Source organism: Anguilla anguilla, chromosome 4 (assembly GCF_013347855.1).
Source record: "Anguilla anguilla isolate fAngAng1 chromosome 4, fAngAng1.pri, whole genome shotgun sequence".
Classification (NCBI taxonomy): domain Eukaryota; kingdom Metazoa; phylum Chordata; class Actinopteri; order Anguilliformes; family Anguillidae; genus Anguilla; species Anguilla anguilla.
The window spans coordinates 63,098,066-63,117,001 of NC_049204.1; the positions used below are offsets into that span (position 1 = coordinate 63,098,066).

Consider the following 18,936-nt stretch of genomic DNA (forward strand, 5'->3'; position numbering starts at 1 on the left):
GGGGAGGTCTCGGTCCTCTGAGCCGCGCGCGGGTCTAAGCCTCCCGCGTTCCGCGCGTTAAGTGGAGCGCGCTGATTTATAATCGTCCGTTCCGCGGACTTCCGAGCCCGTGGGGGAAAGGCCGCGATCCCAAACACGGGCCATTGGGTCATCAGATCACATTACACACTTAGCTGTTTTCCTCTTTTTTCTCTCTCTATCTTTCTTTTTTTTTTAAACGTTTTTTTTTTTTTTTTTTATACTTGTAATGGGGCCAACGGATTGGGAGCGATCGCCATGACAACCAAAAACAGAAATGAAAGAGGGGAAAGTTCTTTCTGTGCCGTGAGACCGTGCTAAATCGCTGAACCTCGGGCTCCTAATTCCTGTATTTGTTGTGGTTGCGGAACGAACGGAAATGATTTTTATTTATTTATTTTTTTGCTGTCATCCGCCTCGCTGGGATATGGTCCAGCGCCCCCCCCCCGCGACTCTGGCCAAGAATACTTGAACTGATAGTTCTGTTCCACTTGTATGTTTGATATGATGTTGACATTGACGGTGCTGTAGGTCTGCACCTTTTCAATGCAATCAGTTTCTTGTATTCTTTTTTCTTTTCTTTGCGCAATCAATTGGGGTTTTTATTTTGAGGTAAACACTTCATAGTGAACTGCATAGTTCACTGCTTTGATTTGGTACATAGGCTACTTTGCTGTCCTACAGCATCAGTATCAACAACATATTTGTCTATTTGTTCTCTGGTGCATGATGAAACAGTTCCTTTATTTTTGCCGTGTGTTCATACACCCAACATGCCTCCTCTTGTAATAGAGTCATTGCCGTACCGAGAGAGCGGATATCTCTGTTTTATCGAAAGTGACGGGAGAGATGGTGGTAAATATCGGAAGAGGGCGGGTTTGGAGAGGTGTGCGTGTTTGGAGACTCTCTGTCTCTCCGGCTCCTGACGGCGTCTTGGAAGGCCCCCTGCCGAAAAACCCCCGCGGGAAACCCCCCGATCAGAAGGTTTCGGGGCGTCCTTTCATCCCGACAGGAACGGGGACTGTGTGCCGGCTCGCTGGGAAGCGCCGGCGGTGAGCCGCCAGATCCCAGGTTTCAGCGCGCGAGACGGAGAGAATCAGCACCGCACAGAATCACACGCGCGCACACAACGCAGACATCACCGTGTCTTTACACACACACACACACACACACACACACACAGCAAATAACCGTCAGAGGAGGAGGACGAGCGGGTAATCGCGCGCTGCTTTTTGAAAAGTTTGCCGCGATATCCTAACGTAAGCTTGAAGTGCGGCTCCCCCCTCTCTCCCCCTGTGTCTCTTCAAGGTAAAAGGGCTAACCCCGCGTTCGCTCTGTTTACAAACGAGCGCCGTTTGCGTGCCGTGCCGCGGTCGAACGCCCCCACCCCGGCTCATCCGCGGGATGTAGGTTAGCGCTCGTCCGCGCGCGTAGCGTACGGTATTTCCGACGAGCGACAGCTTTGCGTCCCGCCTCTCGTCTCCAGCGAGACACTGAAGACTCGTTCCTCTCCTCTTCTGAAATCGTCCCGTTCTTTATTCATGCCATGCCCCCCTCCCCTTGTTTGGGGAAGATGGACAGTGGGACCGGTCCTTGAAAAATGCACGCCGGTGATTACGTTGTGTTTAACCAATCACAGAATGAACTACAGTTCTTGGGCGCATGCCACTCTGATCACGTTTCTACAATGCCCGTTCCTTAGTTACAGGAGTCAGCCAATGAGAGGTTAAAACCGATTCAAATCAGTATCTAGGTCCGAGTAAGTCCATGGAGATATTTTAGCAGATGCTAATCAGAAACTCCAGCACTGATCCAGCATTTGTGCTAATTATTCAAGTTTGGATTTCGCAGAAGAACCTTTGTATGTTTGGAGATGTCCAGCATTTCAGATTTTGAGACACAACAGGTGGAAGATATTGTGTAGAAGATGTGCAGTCAGTCAGTGGTGATAGTTTTTGGGAGTGGACAGGTGGACGGGTGGACAGACAGTTTCAGTCATGACATCACGGGATTTGGACACCAAGGGATTTAAATTGATGGAAATCTTTTCATGATATCCATCTCCTTAAAATGCAGTTGGAAGCCTGTGTCCTATCCATTGGAGAAGCCAAATGAAGAAGAAAAAAAAACGTCTAGAAAAGAATGTACAAAAATAGCAGCCCAAATGACAGAGATCCTGACTGACACAGCATTTTTAAACTCTCTCTGCAGAACAGTGTGAACTTTGGGAGACTTCTGAGGGGTGAGACTCTGCTTACCTGGATCTGCTCAGTTAGAAACAATGTGGTAATTTACTGAAAAAGTTCTCATGAGGAGAAATTTTGCTGGAGCTAAATTTTCAGTCTCTCTCGCTTTTTGTCTTTCTTTCTCTCTCTCTCTTTCTCTCAATCTCTCTCTCTCTCAATTCATTTAATGCAAATTATGCCTTAAGAAGGTGGAAAAATGACCATAACCTGTTTCATCAGAGCTAAGCGCACCGTGTATTCACAAAAAAAGATATAATTTAAAGGTAACATACGGTTTTATGTTTATTTGTTTATTTATTAGCATTTTGACATATTTCTTATGACTGCTGCAGTCGCTACTTTGGGCACTGCCATACCGCAATAATTTCAAAATGTCATGAAAATGCTAATCTTCTATGCAAGCGTGTCTTTAAAAAAAAAAGGCATCTTTTTGGTAATTTTGATGTGTCCTTGAACATCTGCATTAAGGTTTGCTTAATCTCTTCGATCTCAAATGCATTCGTCTCCCTGTAGCTCCTAATGTGCTGCCAAACTTCACGCTATACGGTTTGTGTATCACTACTATAATTCGTGAAGCTGGTACGTTGGCATCCTCTTTGCTCATTGCCTAAATCTCCATGTATGCACTTTAGCAATTCTCTCAGTGGAATAGCGCTTCTGCTCAACGCCTCATAAGTGGAACGTAAACGCCATTGTTCTAATTTATTGCCGGCGTCTGAATTGGCAGCGATTTGCGACAGCGAACTCTGCGCCCCTTGTCCCCCAGCGCAGCTCTAACCAGAGCCCCCCGTCGCAGGAGGGCAGGACCCCCGGAGTCTAAACTACACGCACTTATTACAATCTGACATATTTCTCCAGCCCCCGGGGGGGGGTGTCCAGTCCGGGGGACCCCCCGAAAACAAAAAAAAAAAAACTGTATCCAATCTATTTCTACGCTGCCATTGTGCTGTGGCCGGGCGGGTCCTGTTTCCGGAACCTTCTCCTCAATTCCGATGAAAGGCCCGAGATTCGATAAGCTCGGCGTTCAATTTGTTCTGCCAGTTATAGCCCAGTAGGGGAGGGCGGCTGGCGGGTTGGGGGGTTGGGGGGGAGGGGGGTGATTGGAGTCCCACGGAGAGAGAGAGAGAGCAGGGAGGAGAGGGGGGTTGGGGAGGGAGGGAGGGCACAGTGCAGTGCTGCTCGGTGAGATGGAATGCCACCCAGCCACACGGGGGGGGGGGGACCCTCCCCCTCCCACCCCCCACCCCACTTAAAAAAAAAGAAAAGGGAAATAAAAGAGAGGGGTGAAGGGGAAGACCCGGAGCTTTCTGCGGAGCTGGCGAAGCGGGCGCTGACAGATTGGCTGAGGAGCTCACCGGCCCTCTCCGCGCCGAGACGGAGGGGGAGGTCAGGGAGGAGAGGACGGAAAGAAAGGACTGCCAAATGAGAAAGAGAGATATTGAAAAGGGACACAGAGGGAGAAAGAGGAAGATGTTGAATTGATGGAGAGAGAAACCTTTTGACCATCTGGCCCGGTGCACGACAGCAGCTTTCCTCTTGTTTTTCTTTCTCTCTCTCTCTTTTTTTTTTTTGCCGTGCCGTACAACAGACAAAAATTACTCTGTCAGGAAGATTAAGAGGCTTGAAAGGCTAAGGACGAGATAGTTAGCGAAGAAATATTTCGCGATGGTCAAAACCGAAAACGAAAAAAAAAAAGTTTTATGAGGCTTGTGACACGAGGACGGATGGCCGGGTTGTTTCTGGCGCTGAATTGTCATAAAAGTTTAAACCAATTATTTTGATGTCAAATCATGTCTCAGATGGCCTTGCAGTGCCTCCTTTTCTAAATACCTGCTATTGAGTCAAAGTGTCATTTATGCCGCCATATTGGAGCAGTCAGGGATAGGATTTGATCTCAGGTAATGCAAGAACACACACATTTAGGGTGTGCTGTTTTCAGCATTGGTTTAACTCCACAGGTCCCCAACGCACTCCCCACCATTCTCTCTTAGCTACCCACTGAACATTTTTGTGGTGAGAAGTTGGTGGAAAAGCCAGTGAATCGCTGTCTAGGTATTCGGGTGAAAATCCGGCAACATTTGGTTGAAAAGTTAAAGTTTTCTTGCAGACAAGGACATCCCAGGTCTATATCCTGAGTAAAACCTGAGCTTAATATTTTGGTTAAGCTTATTCTGTTCGTGTCAAAACATCTCTTAAACTAGATTTCCACCCCTGTAGACGTCTAGATTCCAGCTCCCTGGGTAATCATGTACGTGTGAGCGTACAAATTACATTTCTGGATTTAGATGGGCCCACATCTAAAATCCAGGATTTCTTCTTACAACTGACAATAAAGGAACTTGTTTAGCCTGTGTTTGTCTGGACAGGAAGTGGAATAACGTGTAGCTTCCTGACTTGTCTTTTATGTCCGTAAATTCCGTTACTGATCCTACAGTGAACACAGTCCCATTAAAATGCATGAATGCAGGTTGTAAAAAAAAAGAGATGATTCCCCCCCTCTCCCCCCCAAGCCCCCCCCCCCCCCCACCCCCGTTTTCTCTTCACCACTCAAGGAAATAACTGCCCTCCCATCCATCCATCTAGCCCCCCACCTCCCCCCCTTATTCACTTGCAAATACGTGAAGATGAAATGAGTGGCTTTTGTAGTGCCTCCGTCCCCCCCACCCCTAGCCAAGAGCCGCCCCCCACCCCCCACCCCCCCCACCCCTCCCCACGCTGACCACCTCTCAATACCTATGGTTACAGATGCAGGATCATGAACGGGCCACATACTGTGTGGACAGGGAAACATTCTCTCCCCCTCCTCTCTTTCTCTCTCTGTATACATCACCTTCCATCTTGCTCTCTCTTTCTTTTGCTTCCTCATTCTTTCTTGCTCCCTATTGCCCTCTCTCTCTCTTGCATTCTCTCTCTCTCTCTCTCTGTCTCTCTCATGTGCTCTCTCTCTCTTTTTCCTTTGCTCTCTCTCCCTTTCTCTCTGTCAATTGTCCTCATACTCTCTCCCTCCCTCCCTCCCTCTCTCTCTCTCTCTCTCTCTCTCTCTGATTGGCTGCTCAGTCAGTGCTGTGGGGATGAAACTTTCAGAGCGGAGTGGAGTGATGCTCAAGGTGACTTGACTGAGGCACCGGGGCACAAGTTGCGTTACTCTCACAAAGTGGAGAAAAAAAAGCAAACGGGGAAAAAAAAAAGTTAAGTTAAGTTTTCAAGGGGAAAAGTTAGTGAGTGTGGAAACAGAAGGAGGAAAAGCGAAGAGCTGACAGAAAGAAAACAGAGAGGAAAAAAAAAAGAAAGAAGACCAAAATAAAGAAAGAGAGAAGGTAAGGTGCTGGACATTAACTTGCTTTCTGTGGTCCAGGTATGGGAGGAGCCCTGTACTGATTTACAGAACAGTGATCGTCATTAACTAGGTAGTGCTTCATACTTCACTGCTGTCACCGTGGTATTCGTAAAAGCCTTGAAATGTCGAGATTTTCTGGTCTTGAGAACAAGAACTTCACACAGTTTACTAATAGACTACTGTGATCTATGCTACGTGAAATAATTGCACCTTTTTTAAGGCATGCATAGCTGTGAAATCCGGCATTGTGTAATCCTCTCATGAATCATCATATCATGCTAGGGAAAGGGATCTGAGGGAAGGGGATTCGTGGGAATTGAAGTTTCGAGGAGATCTGACGTGTAAAGTAGCCGTACGCAGTCGGTCTGCCGGTAATGTACGCTGGATCTTTTCATCCCGCGTTCGCTCAGTCTGTTTTTTTTCAGTCGGGAGTTTCCGCCCTGTCGTGATTCCCGTTCTATGCCGCGGCCCATTCATCAGACGCCGTGAACGGGGTCTCAGTTTTTTTTCCGAGATGAAGACTTTATCCGAAAGTCATTAAGCTGTCCGCCGCCTTTGTGCGCCCGCGCCGGCGGGACGGGGGAAGCGGCGGGGGGAGAGAGATTGACAGGCGGCGTCGGGCGCCGGGTGCAGGGGAGGCGTCCGCCCGCCCGCCCGCCATTATCCGCGCGAGCGCCCCGGCCGATTAGCGTCTGTCGGCGAGAGGCGGCGCCCGCGTCGTCGTCGTCGTCGTCTTTCGAAAATAACGACGGGCCGACACCGGAGCTCTCCCAAACTGCTTGATCTCCCCGCTAGATAAGGCTCCTCTTTTTAAAACGTGCTTCCTGCACTGGCACGAGATTTAGAGTTAATCATCAGGTGCATCAGCCCCCCCCCCACCCCACCCCTACCCCACCCCCCCACTGCCTCCTAACCCCCCCTCCCTTCTCATTCTGAGTAGTGACACTAAGTCAGCAGCCTTCCCGAATGGAACCTTTCCCCTGCTCAACGGAGGGACCGGGCAGGCGTGGGAGGGGCGCGGGAGGGGCGCAGGAGGGGTACCGGTACGACGCGGGACTTCACTGTTCTGCTAGTGCTGGACTGACACTGATTGCAATCCCCCCCCCCCCTCCCCATGCCCCCCATCCCCACACCCACTCCCCACACCACCCCCCACCCCCCACCCCACCCCGATTTGACACTCATGTAGAATGACATCAGCTCCACGCACCACCGCTTGGAATGAATGCCAGTTTGTTTGATTTAATTTCTCCATAAATGACAAGGCCCCTTTTATGTTACCCGCCAAGTAACGAATGAGCGAAAGAGCGGAGAGGAAAGGAGACAGAGAGAGAGAGAGAGAGAAAGAGAGAGACAGCATGAGAGAGAGCGAGAGGGAGACAGGGAGAGACACAGATAGAATGCAAATGGGCAAAATGATTATGATTACTATTATTATTGTTTTAATGTTTTCCCTCCCGCTAATGAAATGAGGCTTACAGCTGCTAATGTACTCTGGAAGCCAGCTGCCCATAACACACTGAAGCTGCTATCAGGATGATGGAGGCGCCAGGAAAAACAAGGACATAATGAACCCCCCCCCCCCCCCACCATCCAGGAACAGAGTCCTAACAAAGGTCTTGTGGTCTGCAGAAATGGGGGGGGGGGGAGGGGGCAACACAATTAGGGACCTGGGATAGAGACTGTCCGATGTCCTAGTGTGTGGGGGCTGCCCCATGTTGGTGTTTCTGGGGAAGGAGTTTGGGGTGGGGGGTGGGGGGGTGGGGCGGGTAGATGGGAGGACGTGGAGTGAGCTTACTGTGATTGGACAGCACGTCTCACATGGTCACATCTCATGTGATGCGAGAGTTTTTTTTTTTTTGGAAGAGTTGTCGTTCATCGCTCCAGATTGCTTTTGAAGACGGTCGCCTGATTCGTTCCGTAGAAGGAATAGCAAAAAAAAAAAAAGAAGGAAGGATAAAAACCTGCGCAGACGGGGTCATCCGCTGACCCTTTCTGTCGCTCTTAAAAATGCACGGGGAGCTTTGGCGGGAATCGATTTGCAGGTTCCGAGCTGCTTGGGGGCCCGGCTTGGGCGGGTGTCGCTGTCTGTCGCGTTTGGGGTGGGGGGGTTACCTCACATCACTGTCAGGTCCGCCCCCGGTTCCCCCCCCCCCCCCCCCTCCACCAAGCCTCGAAGCGCAGGTGGCATCGCTGCCGATTGGCTGGGAAATCCCCCGAATATAAGGACAGATAGGATGAATATAAACCTGATTGCCCACAAAGGAAATCATCTACCTTGCACGCCGGTTCTACCACAGAAATGATTTTTAAAAAGACGTACTCTAGTATAGGCACCTGTGGCATGAAACACTGTACAAAGCTGGAGACAGGAGTGTGTAGCTCCAAGGTTGTGAGGTTTCAATCCCAGCCAGGATGCTGTCGTTACAGCCTTGAGCAAAAAGTACTTTAGTGGAATTACTTCAGTAAAAAAATAAATAAATTTTAAAAAAAACATCCACCGGTATAAATGCACTGTAAGTGAGTAAATGGATTGTGTAATCTGCTCTGGGGAAGAAAAGGGTCTGCTTGGTGCCTGGATGTAAATGTAAATGTGAGATCAGTGATACACAGGCACATCATCACCTAGGGTTGGCGTAGCTCGTTAGCAGTTCTGACACACCAAACGCTGGGTCAGACATGGGACAGGGAGGTTCTGTGGGTCGGGTCCAACACCAGCGCGGTGGAGGGTCCGGCCCCGCAGAGGGTCGGGGGTTTTGGGGGGGGGGGGTGCTCCGGGACCCCCCTTTGGGGCCCTGCGTAGGACATAGGTATGAATCGCCTCGCTGGTGGTTCTCCCCACCGTGCCAAATCGATTGTGGTTAACAAATTAGGCATAACGTACCCCCCCCGGGAGGGGGGTCTGTCCTGTGGGGTCCCTCCCTCTTTAAACGGTCCATTTAGGGGAAGAAAAGAGGGCCCGTTTGGGGCTGGGTGAATGGGGACACGGACATCATACCCAGGGTGAAATCAAGCCTGTGTAAGGCTCAGCAGGCATGGAGAAGCTAACAGAACTGTCCAACTGCCACCGCCCGCCATTAGATCAAGTTATTACCGTCTCTCTGTCTCTCCTTCTCCCCCTCTCTCTCTCTGTCCTTCTTTCTCTTCCTCCCCCTTTCTCTCTCCCCCTCTCTTTCCCTCTCCTCCTCCTCCTCCTCCTCCTAAGAAGAGTAGTAGTCCTTCGCTCTTCATCTTTGTTTGTCTGTAAACAGCAGGCCCAGAGTGCAGGTAGCAGGGTAAACAGAAACACTCCATCTCCTGTGTTTCATTTCTCTCTCTCTCTCTCTCTCTCTCTCTCTCTCTCAATGGGACAATGACACTTGAGGTATGGTGCAACGTTTAAAATTCACCGGGCAAAACCCTCGGAAAAGCCAAACGGGAGGTCAGCGGCGACGCGGGCAGACTGATAACCAGACCCGCCTGCAAACGGGCGTTTCGATTCGCCGCCAGAAACCGCCGCTCCCACGTGCAGGAGGACCTCCGACTGCGGAGTGGGCGGCTCCTTCTCAAACGGCAACTGTTAAAACGTCCGATAAATAAAGCACCAAAATGGAGGTTTTGTTCTGAAAAGAGCAGCGAGCGCAACGCTGTGAGGAGCCGCTCCTTCTTCCTCCTCCTCGTCCTCCTCATCCTCGTCGTCCTCCTCGAAGGTGCACGGAGACCTTTCTCGCGCTGGGCCTTTTTTTGGGTCCCGCGGCCGCTGACCCGCGCCTGTGTGGCAGACGCTAACGAGGGCGTCCTCCTCTCTAACGAGTGAAAAGCCATCGGATTAGCCGAAGAAAGATGCGTGGAATGTTTTTGCCCTGGAGATTATGTAGCGTGTCCCCGCATTAGCCACGACAAAACGGGAGCGAATGCGCGGGGTGCAAAACCTTGACCCCCTGAAAGGGAGGAGAGGGGGGGGGGGGGGGGGGGGGTGAGAGGGAGAGGGGAGGCGGATTTGGAAGGGAGAGGTGGGGGGAGCAGTCGGGAGCTAATTTGACTTCATAATGACAAGGGCCCGTTTGACAGTGAAGAAAGAGAGGGCCGGGGAGGTCAGGGGCTCAGGCGTTTTGTCAGCCTCCCCGGGGGCCTAAAAAGCCCAGGGGGGGGGCGGGGGGGGGGGGGAGACTCTCGGCCCGGGGGCCCCCGAAACAATACTGCCACGCCCACCCCTCCTTCCCCTCCTTTTGTTCCCCTTCAACGATGATTAACTGAGTTTGGAGATTCAGAGAGTGTCGCAGGGAACACAAAAGGCCGCACTCCCAGAAAATATAATAGAGTTTCGTTTTGTTTTTTTTTCTTTTTCCCACTCTCTCTCTCGCTCTCTATTTTTCTCTCCTCTCTTCCGCCCACTCAGACTTCTGTTACCCTCACAATGGAAGGGGACCGTTTTCACAGGTTGTTGAATGTGAAGGAGAAGAGAAAAAAAAAAAAAAGAACGGGAAAAAAAAAAAGAAGAAAAACTCTGAGACTCGTTGGTCAGATGGCGATAAAGCGGCCTGGCTTCTTGCCTGGGGACGCAGCGTCTTCCCCCCGCGCAGGACATGCAAGGAATCGCGTAATGGCCGCCACCCTGCTGCTCAGCAGGGCGATTCGTGCAGTGAGCGCGGACGAGCAGTATCACACGGTAAAGGGTTCAGGGCTGGATCAGCTCTCACAGAGTACGCACGGTCCCGATTGCACTCGTATGTAGGAGGACTGCAAAACAACAGCGAATCAGTAATGTGGGTAAAGGGTCTTAACCCTCTAAGAGCTTTGTAAACAAGCGAAAGGACTTCAAAATCAGTTGGTAAAGATGCTGGGAGCCAAAGTAGTGTAGCAAAAACAGGGGTAATATCGTAGTAATGACAGGTGCAACAGATTCACAAAATCCCGGAATGCCACTCCAGCAAGCCAATCACTGCGTCTGGGAGCCAGTGTGAATGTGTGAAGGTTTCGAGAAAAGGATCGGGGGCTCAAGATGACCCCTCTCTCTCTCTCTCTCTCTCTCTCTCTCTCTCTTCCTCTCTCATTCGCATCTGACTTTACTATCACTGCGAGTGCTGTGAATGTGTGGAGCAGCTTCCCAGGTCATGCGTTAGGCCTTCTGGATTTTCACTTCCATGCTTAATCCAGTGCTGGACGCTTGCAATGTAAAATTCTCAGTGCTAAATCAACTCTCACAGAGTACATACGGTCCCTGATGGACTTATATCAACTCTGTTAGAGTTGACTTAAGGCCTCAGATATATTTTTTAGCATTTGTACTATGGAATTCACCGTCTTGACTTAGTTTTTCCACAATTTTAAACGAGTAATCACATGTTTTCAAAATTTCTTATGGCTTCAATTACGTTTTAGGGCTCAACTTAGGGTTAGGGTTATGAAAACGATAAGTTTACGGCTGTGTTCAGCAGGTTAAAGAAAGGTTAGGACATTGGTTCTTTTTTTATTTTGGACGAGCCAAAAATTTTGTATATACTAGTATAGGTACCGATGACCATAACAAGATATGGAATATATACATATTTTTTCAGGGAAAACATTTTTTTTTTTAAGGCCTCAAATATATTTTTTAGCATTTGTACTATGGAATTCACAGTCTTGACTTAGTTTTTCCACAATTTTAAATGAGTAATCACATGTTTTCAAAAGTTCCTATGGCTTCAATTACGTTTTAGGGCTCAACTTAGGGTTAGGGTTATGAAAACGATAAGTCTGAGGGTCGAGGCAAGTTTACGGCTGTGTTCAGAAGGTTAAAGAAAGGTTAGGACATTGGTTCTTTTTTGATTTTGGACGAGCCAAAAATTTTGTATATACTAGTATAGGTACCTATGACCATAACAAGATATGGAATATATACATATTTTTTCAGGGAAAACTTTTTTTTTTTTAAGGCCTCAAATATATTTTTTAGCATTTGTACTATGGAATTCAGAGTCTTGACTTAGTTTTTCCACAATTTTAAATGAGTAATCACATGTTTTCAAAAGTTCCTATGGTTTCAATTACGTTTTAGGGCTCAACTTAGGGTTAGGGTTATGAAAACGATAAGTCTGAGGGTCGAGGCAAGTTTACGGCTGTGTTCAGCAGGTTAAAGAAAGGTTAGGACATTGGTTCTTTTTTGATTTTGGACGAGCCAAAAATTTTGTATATACAAGTATAGGTACCTATGACCATAACAAGATATGGAATATATACATATTTTTTCAGGGAAAACTTTTTTTTTTAAGGCCTCAAATATATTTTTTAGCATTTGTACTATGGAATTCAGAGTCTTGACTTAGTTTTTCCACAATTTTAAATGAGTAATCACATGTTTTCAAAAGTTCCTATGGCTTCAATTACGTTTTAGGGCTCAACTTAGGGTTAGGGTTATGAAAACGATAAGTCTGAGGGTCGAGGCAAGTTTACGGCTGTGTTCAGCAGGTTAAAGAAAGGTTAGGACATTGGTTCTTTTTTGATTTTGGACGAGCCAAAAATTTTGTATATACTAGTATAGGTACCTATGACCATAACAAGATATGGAATATATACATATTTTTTCAGGGAAAACATTTTTTTTTTTAAGGCCTCAAATATATTTTTTAGCATTTGTACTATGGAATTCACAGTCTTGACTTAGTTTTTCCACAATTTTAAATGAGTAATCACATGTTTTCAAAAGTTCCTATGGCTTCAATTACGTTTTAGGGCTCAACTTAGGGTTAGGGTTATGAAAACGATAAGTCTGAGGGTCGAGGCAAGTTTACGGCTGTGTTCAGCAGGTTAAAGAAAGGTTAGGACATTGGTTCTTTTTTGATTTTGGACGAGCCAAAAATTTTGTATATACTAGTATAGGTACCTATGACCATAACAAGATATGGAATATATACATATTTTTTCAGGGAAAACATTTTTTTTTTTAAGGCCTCAAATATATTTTTTAGCATTTGTACTATGGAATTCAGAGTCTTGACTTAGTTTTTCCACAATTTTAAATGAGTAATCACATGTTTTCAAAAGTTCCTATGGCTTCAATTACGTTTTAGGGCTCAACTTAGAGTTAGGGTTATGAAAACGATAAGTCTGAGGGTCGAGGCAAGTTTACGGCTGTGTTCAGCAGGTTAAAGAAAGGTTAGGACATTGGTTCTTTTTTGATTTTGGACGAGCCACAAATTTTGTTTATACTAGTATAGGTACCTATGACCGTAACAAGATATGGAATATATACTCATTTTTTCAGGGAAAACATTTTTTTTTTAACACCGGACATTTCACTGTGTGGTCTGCAGGCAAACGGAGAGGTCTAGACTCTGTCTGGTTTGTAAGTAAATGGTGAGTGCTAGATGGGCTAAATGGCCATTATGTATTCTTCTATTCTTATTTTGTCATTATCATCAACAACAGAAAGCGTGAAGGCTCTGGCTGGAGCTCATCAGCGCTGGCAAACAACTATCCTCGTCTGGCTCCGCTCTTATTTCGCTCGCCGTCCGCAATAATAACTAAAAGCACCCGTAATATTAGTAAATGTTTCAGCTGATAGCGTGCACACCATCAAATCAGACGTCTGCTAATGTTATGAGTTGCTGTTGAAGTTGCACCACAGTGCACTTTGGTTGTGCACTAAGGACTTATTCACGACACGTGTGTCCTGTGTTCCATTTCAGGGCGACCACTGATCCAGAAGCCGACGCCCACCCCGCTTTCCCATTGGCCCAGAGGTGGACACGCCCCCACCGTCATCGTTCCCGCCACCGTCCCGTCCCCCGTCCCCCCTCCACTCAGCTCTGCCGCAGCATGGGGGCCAGGTGGGCCCTGGGGGTGGGCCCCTGCGTGTTCGTTTGGGCGCTGGCCGCGCACCTCCTGTGGGCGCAGGTGCAGGCGCAGGCCCGGGGCCTGGCGGGACGTCCCGCAACCGGGGGGGAGAGGGGAGAGCTGCTCCGCAGGGCCAGGAGGGGCTGGGTGTGGAACCAGTTCTTCGTCCTGGAGGAGTACACTGGCCTGGAGCCCCTGTACATCGGCAAGGTATGACTCCTCCTTCTTCTTCGTCTTCTCCTCCTCCTCCTCCTTCTTCTTCTTCACCTTCTTCTTGTCTTCTTCGTCTCCACCTCCACCTCCTCACCCTCCTCCTTTTTTCTTTTCCTTCCTCCCAGTTTTATTATGATTACTATTATTAGGAATTCCTTTTATGTTTCTTGTACTTTGACCTTGTAGGGTTCCCTGGAATAGCTCCTCACAGTTCTAGCCCGTGGACAGAGCCCTTGCCTCTTGTTTTGTTTTATCTCTGTCACAGAACATACACATTTGACTTAAGTACCAAGGTGAGCTGCAACAAAAAAAAAAACTTTTGAGACAGAGAATCCGTTTATTTAAAAGTCTAGTCGTGTCTCAAAAATGTACTAACTCCATAAATCATCAACATCATCTCTTTAGAAATGATAGGAAACGTGTGGTCGGGCTGAAAACACCTGGAAACTACCCTGTAGACAATGAAGCCTATCTGTCCATCTATCCATCTATCAACCTGACACTCAAAGAAATATTCAGGCCTAATATTTATGATTTACGCCTTGTAAATGCATATACAATTTCCATCCATTTAGATGAAGTCATTTTAATGTAAGCCAAGCAGTAGACTTCATGTGATTTCTTATTGTTAAGTCACAAAAAAAAAACATTGCAGGAATGACTTTGGAATATTGTTTGTGTTCGAAAAGCATTGTGGATGTTCGCCATGTTCATTTTATCAGGAGTGTTATCGATGCTAAATAAATTTGCTATTTCAGGGTGCCTGATGAGCATCCTCCATGATGTTTTTCGTGAGTAAATGATAACCTTCAGGCAGTCGTTTCGCATTCAGTTTCGCCTGGAACCGTTTTTTTCTGTGACTTTGGTAGAACTTTTTTTTGTCACAAAAAAAGGAGACTATTTAGGGAACGTTCTTGTCTAACATCCCAGCTCACCATTCTGGCGTTATCTTACAGCCAAATGACAGCGTGCCGGGAATCTTTTCCTGAAGCTTTTTTTATTTATTTATTTTTGGGAGCTGGTTATCAACCCATCTATCTAACCATTAGCCCGTCTAGACCATCAGAAGAAAGTGGCTTTGTGCTCGTGTGCAAGAAGGCAGGAAGGCCCTCATTATAACAGTTTCAGGAGTCTGTTACAGAGAGTGTTTGGATGTACTCACCCAAGTCCTTTTTGAGATGACACCCGAAGTCAGTTAACCTTAAGAGAACATTTCAGAATTTCAATCAGGAGATTTTTTTTTTTTTTCTTAGGGGGGGGGGGGGGGGGCACAGACACTCACAAATGCAGAGATCCTCCACCACACAGACTTCTGGGAAATATGACAGGACTGATGAACCGCTGCCAGCTGCTGTTGTTGTGCTTTGTGCGGAGTCCGTTGTGAAAGCTGAGAGACGTAATTAAAAGTGCACATAAAAGGCATTACTGCTCAGCATCTTATAAAATGTTAAATTGCCACTGCTTTGTGTGTTCCAGGGCAACATGCGTAAATGCCGTTGCTCTCCGGCTCAGAGGGAAATCATAATTAATAAATAATAAATCATTCTGCATCCACATTAGAGGCTACCTGCAGAAGAAGTATGGTTACACTTTTCTTGAACTATATGCCATGATGCCATGGAGTCTATAATGTAGCCATAACCGTGACATAACACCTGGCATTACCAGCTACAACACTCCATGTCGATGAAGCTATTGAGGAGCATTATATTACTGTCATAACAAACTTTGCAAAGCTAATGTTGAAATAACCATTACAAAGTGATCACAATATACATTATATCAGTGTATGTCAGTGTAATGACAGGTGTCGTGCCACGCTTATGACAGTGTAATATTAGCATTGTCAGCAGTTTTTTTTTCCTGAGCATGTTTGACTGTGAACTTGTAAGGTAGCGTTTCAGTTCTGGATTTTGTCATTGGAGAAACAACCACATTGTACAATAAAGAGCGCAGCTATTGATTTAAAGGAGATTAAAAACAAACCGGACGTTGTTGATCTGTTTTAACCCTTTCTTATAGCATGGTCAAGCTAGCCTCAGCTAAAAGGTTATGCAGTTCTTTGTTTCACACCCACATGGCAGACGCTTCACAGGGGTTTTTCCAGAACTTCTTTGTCTTCTCAGTCCAGGGTCCACATGGTCTTTAAAAATCCTTGAGAATATTGTTCTGCAGCAGTGTGTGAAATGGTAGAATATGTCATCTATCTGAATAGCATTGAAATACTCCACAGTCTTTTTTTCTCCCCTGCACAGCTAACAAAAACTGTCCATCGGTCTGACCCACTAGCTGTTAGCTCACTGGTTTTTGCATTCTTACCACTCCAGCAATTTTTTCTTGAATGGATATTCACTCGGCAATGTCCTCCATGGTGTGTTCTGTGACTACACAGACACTGGCCTTTATTTTTTTTTTAATTTTGTATTTTAAGGCAAAGTTATCTCCGACTTTCATCCGATCTCATTTTATTGTGTCGCCTCACAAAATGAGGTGGGGGTGTGTGTGTGTGTTGTGTGGGGGGTTGGGGGGTGGGGGTGGGGGGGGGGAGCAGGGGCAGGGGGGTGGTTCTGAAAGACAGAAGGGCGTTGTGGGGTAGAGACCTCCAGCCGAACTTAGTATTCCAGGCTACTGAGCAGCCGGCTGTCGGCTGGGAGACGCTGGGTGATTGACAGGTCGGCTGGCGTCCTCCCGCACAGCAGGAGGCAATGGGACGGAGATATATTTATATATGTTTTATATATTTATATATATGTTTTATATATTTATGACAGTGGGTCAGGGGACCAATCCACACAGCAGGCCACTGGGAGCACTGATGCCATCCTGAACACTTCAGTTAGTCACAGACACCCCCAGGGAAAGATGGGATGCCAACACGATAACATGCCAACTAGCTATATTATTATTATCATCATCATCTTCATCATTATTATCATCATCGTCATCATCATTATTATTATTGTAGTCGTCACTGCCGTTGATGTTAAAGGGATGCTTCACCCTAAGGATATATGTGTTAGTTAACATGAACATAAATAAACGTAACAAAAAATTAATTTCACGATGACCGTTCACAAGCGCATCTTTTTGCTGTTCGCTGCTTTGATTGATCTCTCAAAAGAAAGACTCCATGAGGCCTCAATCCCAAAACTGAAATATAATAACAGTCGTTCTGATCACACTAAAAATAGCCGATGAAATTGCCTCTTCTGCCGCAGAAGAAATGTCTCCTTCTGAGGAAGAGGAGCGAGTAATTCCATGTGCAGTTGTAAGCAGGTACTTGGGGCGGATGAAAGCCCCAGTTTTTTTTTGGGGGGGGGGGGGGACACGCTGCGGCCCCCGCCGCGTACTCTCTGTTTCCTCCGGCCGGTTCGCCATCAGACGCACGCTGTGATTGGCGTCGTTCAGCCGTGTTCACGCGGAGACAACGGCGCGCTTATTGTGCGGGGGGGAGAAGCTCTTCAGACAAATTGAAAAATGATTACACGACGCCCTCGTCTTTCGGTTCCGGCGAAGGGGGCTGCAAAAGGGGGCGCCCGCACCGTGAAAAATGAAGGTAAATTGGTCAGTTAAGAGAAGAAAAAAAAAAACTTGGATCGGGACGAAGGCGGGCCGGGGGATTGTTTTTTTTTGCGAGGGCGCCAGGTAATCCCGCTTGAAGAGGCTTTAGAGCCCTTCGTTTTGGAACTCGATGACTCGACCCGAGCTCTGGTTCTCGACCGGTCTTGCGCGCGCGATGTCGAGCGCCGAGCAGAAGCCCGCGGTTCGCCGAAGCTTCCTCGAGACGCTCGGCCCACCGCTGCCTTCGCAGGGTCCTTCGGTGCAGCCTTGTGGGAAGGAAAGAAAAGCTCCCGAAACTTGAAAGCACTCCACAGGCAGACAGACGGAGCTGTGAGAAAACTCTGAGTCTGACAGGGAGTTCTGATTGGGTTCTGCGATAAGGACTGAACCTCGTTCTCCTGTGCGTTGGCAGTGGTGCATGATGGTGAAGGCATCTGGAGGTCGTAGGTTCAATTTCCGGGTGAGGCATTACTATTATTATTATAGCAAAAGCATCCCAGAATGCTTTACTCGAACAAACAAGTGTAATAATAGCATAATAAGATCAATCACAATATTATTCTTAATATCATACTTTGACTGAATCGCCTCAGTCAGCACTCAGCTTTATGAAAAGAGTGTACGTGGGAAATGTGAGTGGCTCTTGATTAAACGATTTATCCCTTTGAAGTGCGAGATCACAAATACACGATTTAGAATGTTCTTAACTGAACATTCTAACGCTGGTGAAACAATCGCTCCTGGTGATGGAGTTCTGGAACGCTTTCCAGAGAACCTGCTCTTCAAAGGGTTAAACATGTGACTGATGTCCCCCCCAGCTGCACTCGGACATGGACCGGGGCGACGGCTCCATACGCTACATCCTGTCGGGCGAGGGGGCGGGCACCATGTTCACCATCGACGACGGCACGGGGGACATCCACGCCATCCAGCGGCTGGACCGCGAGGTCAAGGCCCAGTACGTGCTGCGGGCGCAGGCGCTGCACCGGCAGACGGGCCGGCCCCTCGAACCCGAGTCCGAGTTCATCGTCAAGATCCAGGACATCAACGACAACGAGCCCAAGTTCCTGGACGGGCCCTACCAGGCCACCGTACCCGAGATGTCTGTCATAGGTAACGGCTGGGCTGCTGCTGGAGTGTGTGTGTGTGTGCGTGTGTGTGTGCGTGTGTGTGTGTGTGTGTGTGCGTGTGTGTGTGTGTGTATGTGTGTGTGTGTGTGTGTGTGTGTGTGTGTGTGTGTGTGGGTGCATGCATACATATGCATGTGTGTGTCTGTGTATGTGTGGACAACAGTACACATGTCTGCATGCATGAATGACAGTGTGTGTGCCTGTGTGTATTTTTCTCCTTGTGTGGCAATCTGTGTGTGTATGTGTGTGTGTGTGTGTGTGTGGGTGCATGTGTGGGTGCATGCATCCATATGCATGTGTGTGTCTGTGTATATGTGTGAAACATTGTACACATGTCTGTGTGCATGAATGACAGTGTATGTGCCTGTGTGTATTTTCCTCCTTGTGTGGCGTTCTGTGTGTGTGTGTGTGTGTGTGTGTGGGTGGGTGCATGCATCCATATGCATGTGTGTGTCTGTGTATATGTGTGCAACATTGTACCCATGTCTGTGTGCATGAGTGACAGTGTGTGTGCCTGTGTGTATTTTTCTCCTTGTGTGGCGTTCTGTGTGCATGTGTGTGTGTGTGTGTGTGCACGTGTGTGCGTTCCTATGTCTGTTTCGATGTGTGCCTGTATGCACGAGCGTGTGTTTAC

The 18,936-nt window shown here is 47.6% G+C and overlaps 1 protein-coding gene across 3 annotated transcripts in view; it reads left to right on the plus strand.

Annotated features, from left to right (window-relative positions):
- Positions 1 to 18,936, plus strand: part of LOC118224587 (cadherin-20-like) — a 65,217-nt gene that overhangs the window by 33,430 nt on the left and 12,851 nt on the right. For 2 of the 3 annotated variants that reach the window (XM_035412117.1, XM_035412118.1), the window contains 2 exons: positions 13,251 to 13,608; positions 17,991 to 18,285. In XM_035412117.1, coding sequence (XP_035268008.1) covers positions 13,381 to 13,608; positions 17,991 to 18,285 — 523 coding nt within the window. In that variant the 5' untranslated portion in view covers positions 13,251 to 13,380. Of the gene's footprint in view, positions 1 to 5,307; positions 5,582 to 13,250; positions 13,609 to 17,990; positions 18,286 to 18,936 lie in introns of those variants that run through there. The other variant, XM_035412119.1, reaches the window with a different exon arrangement.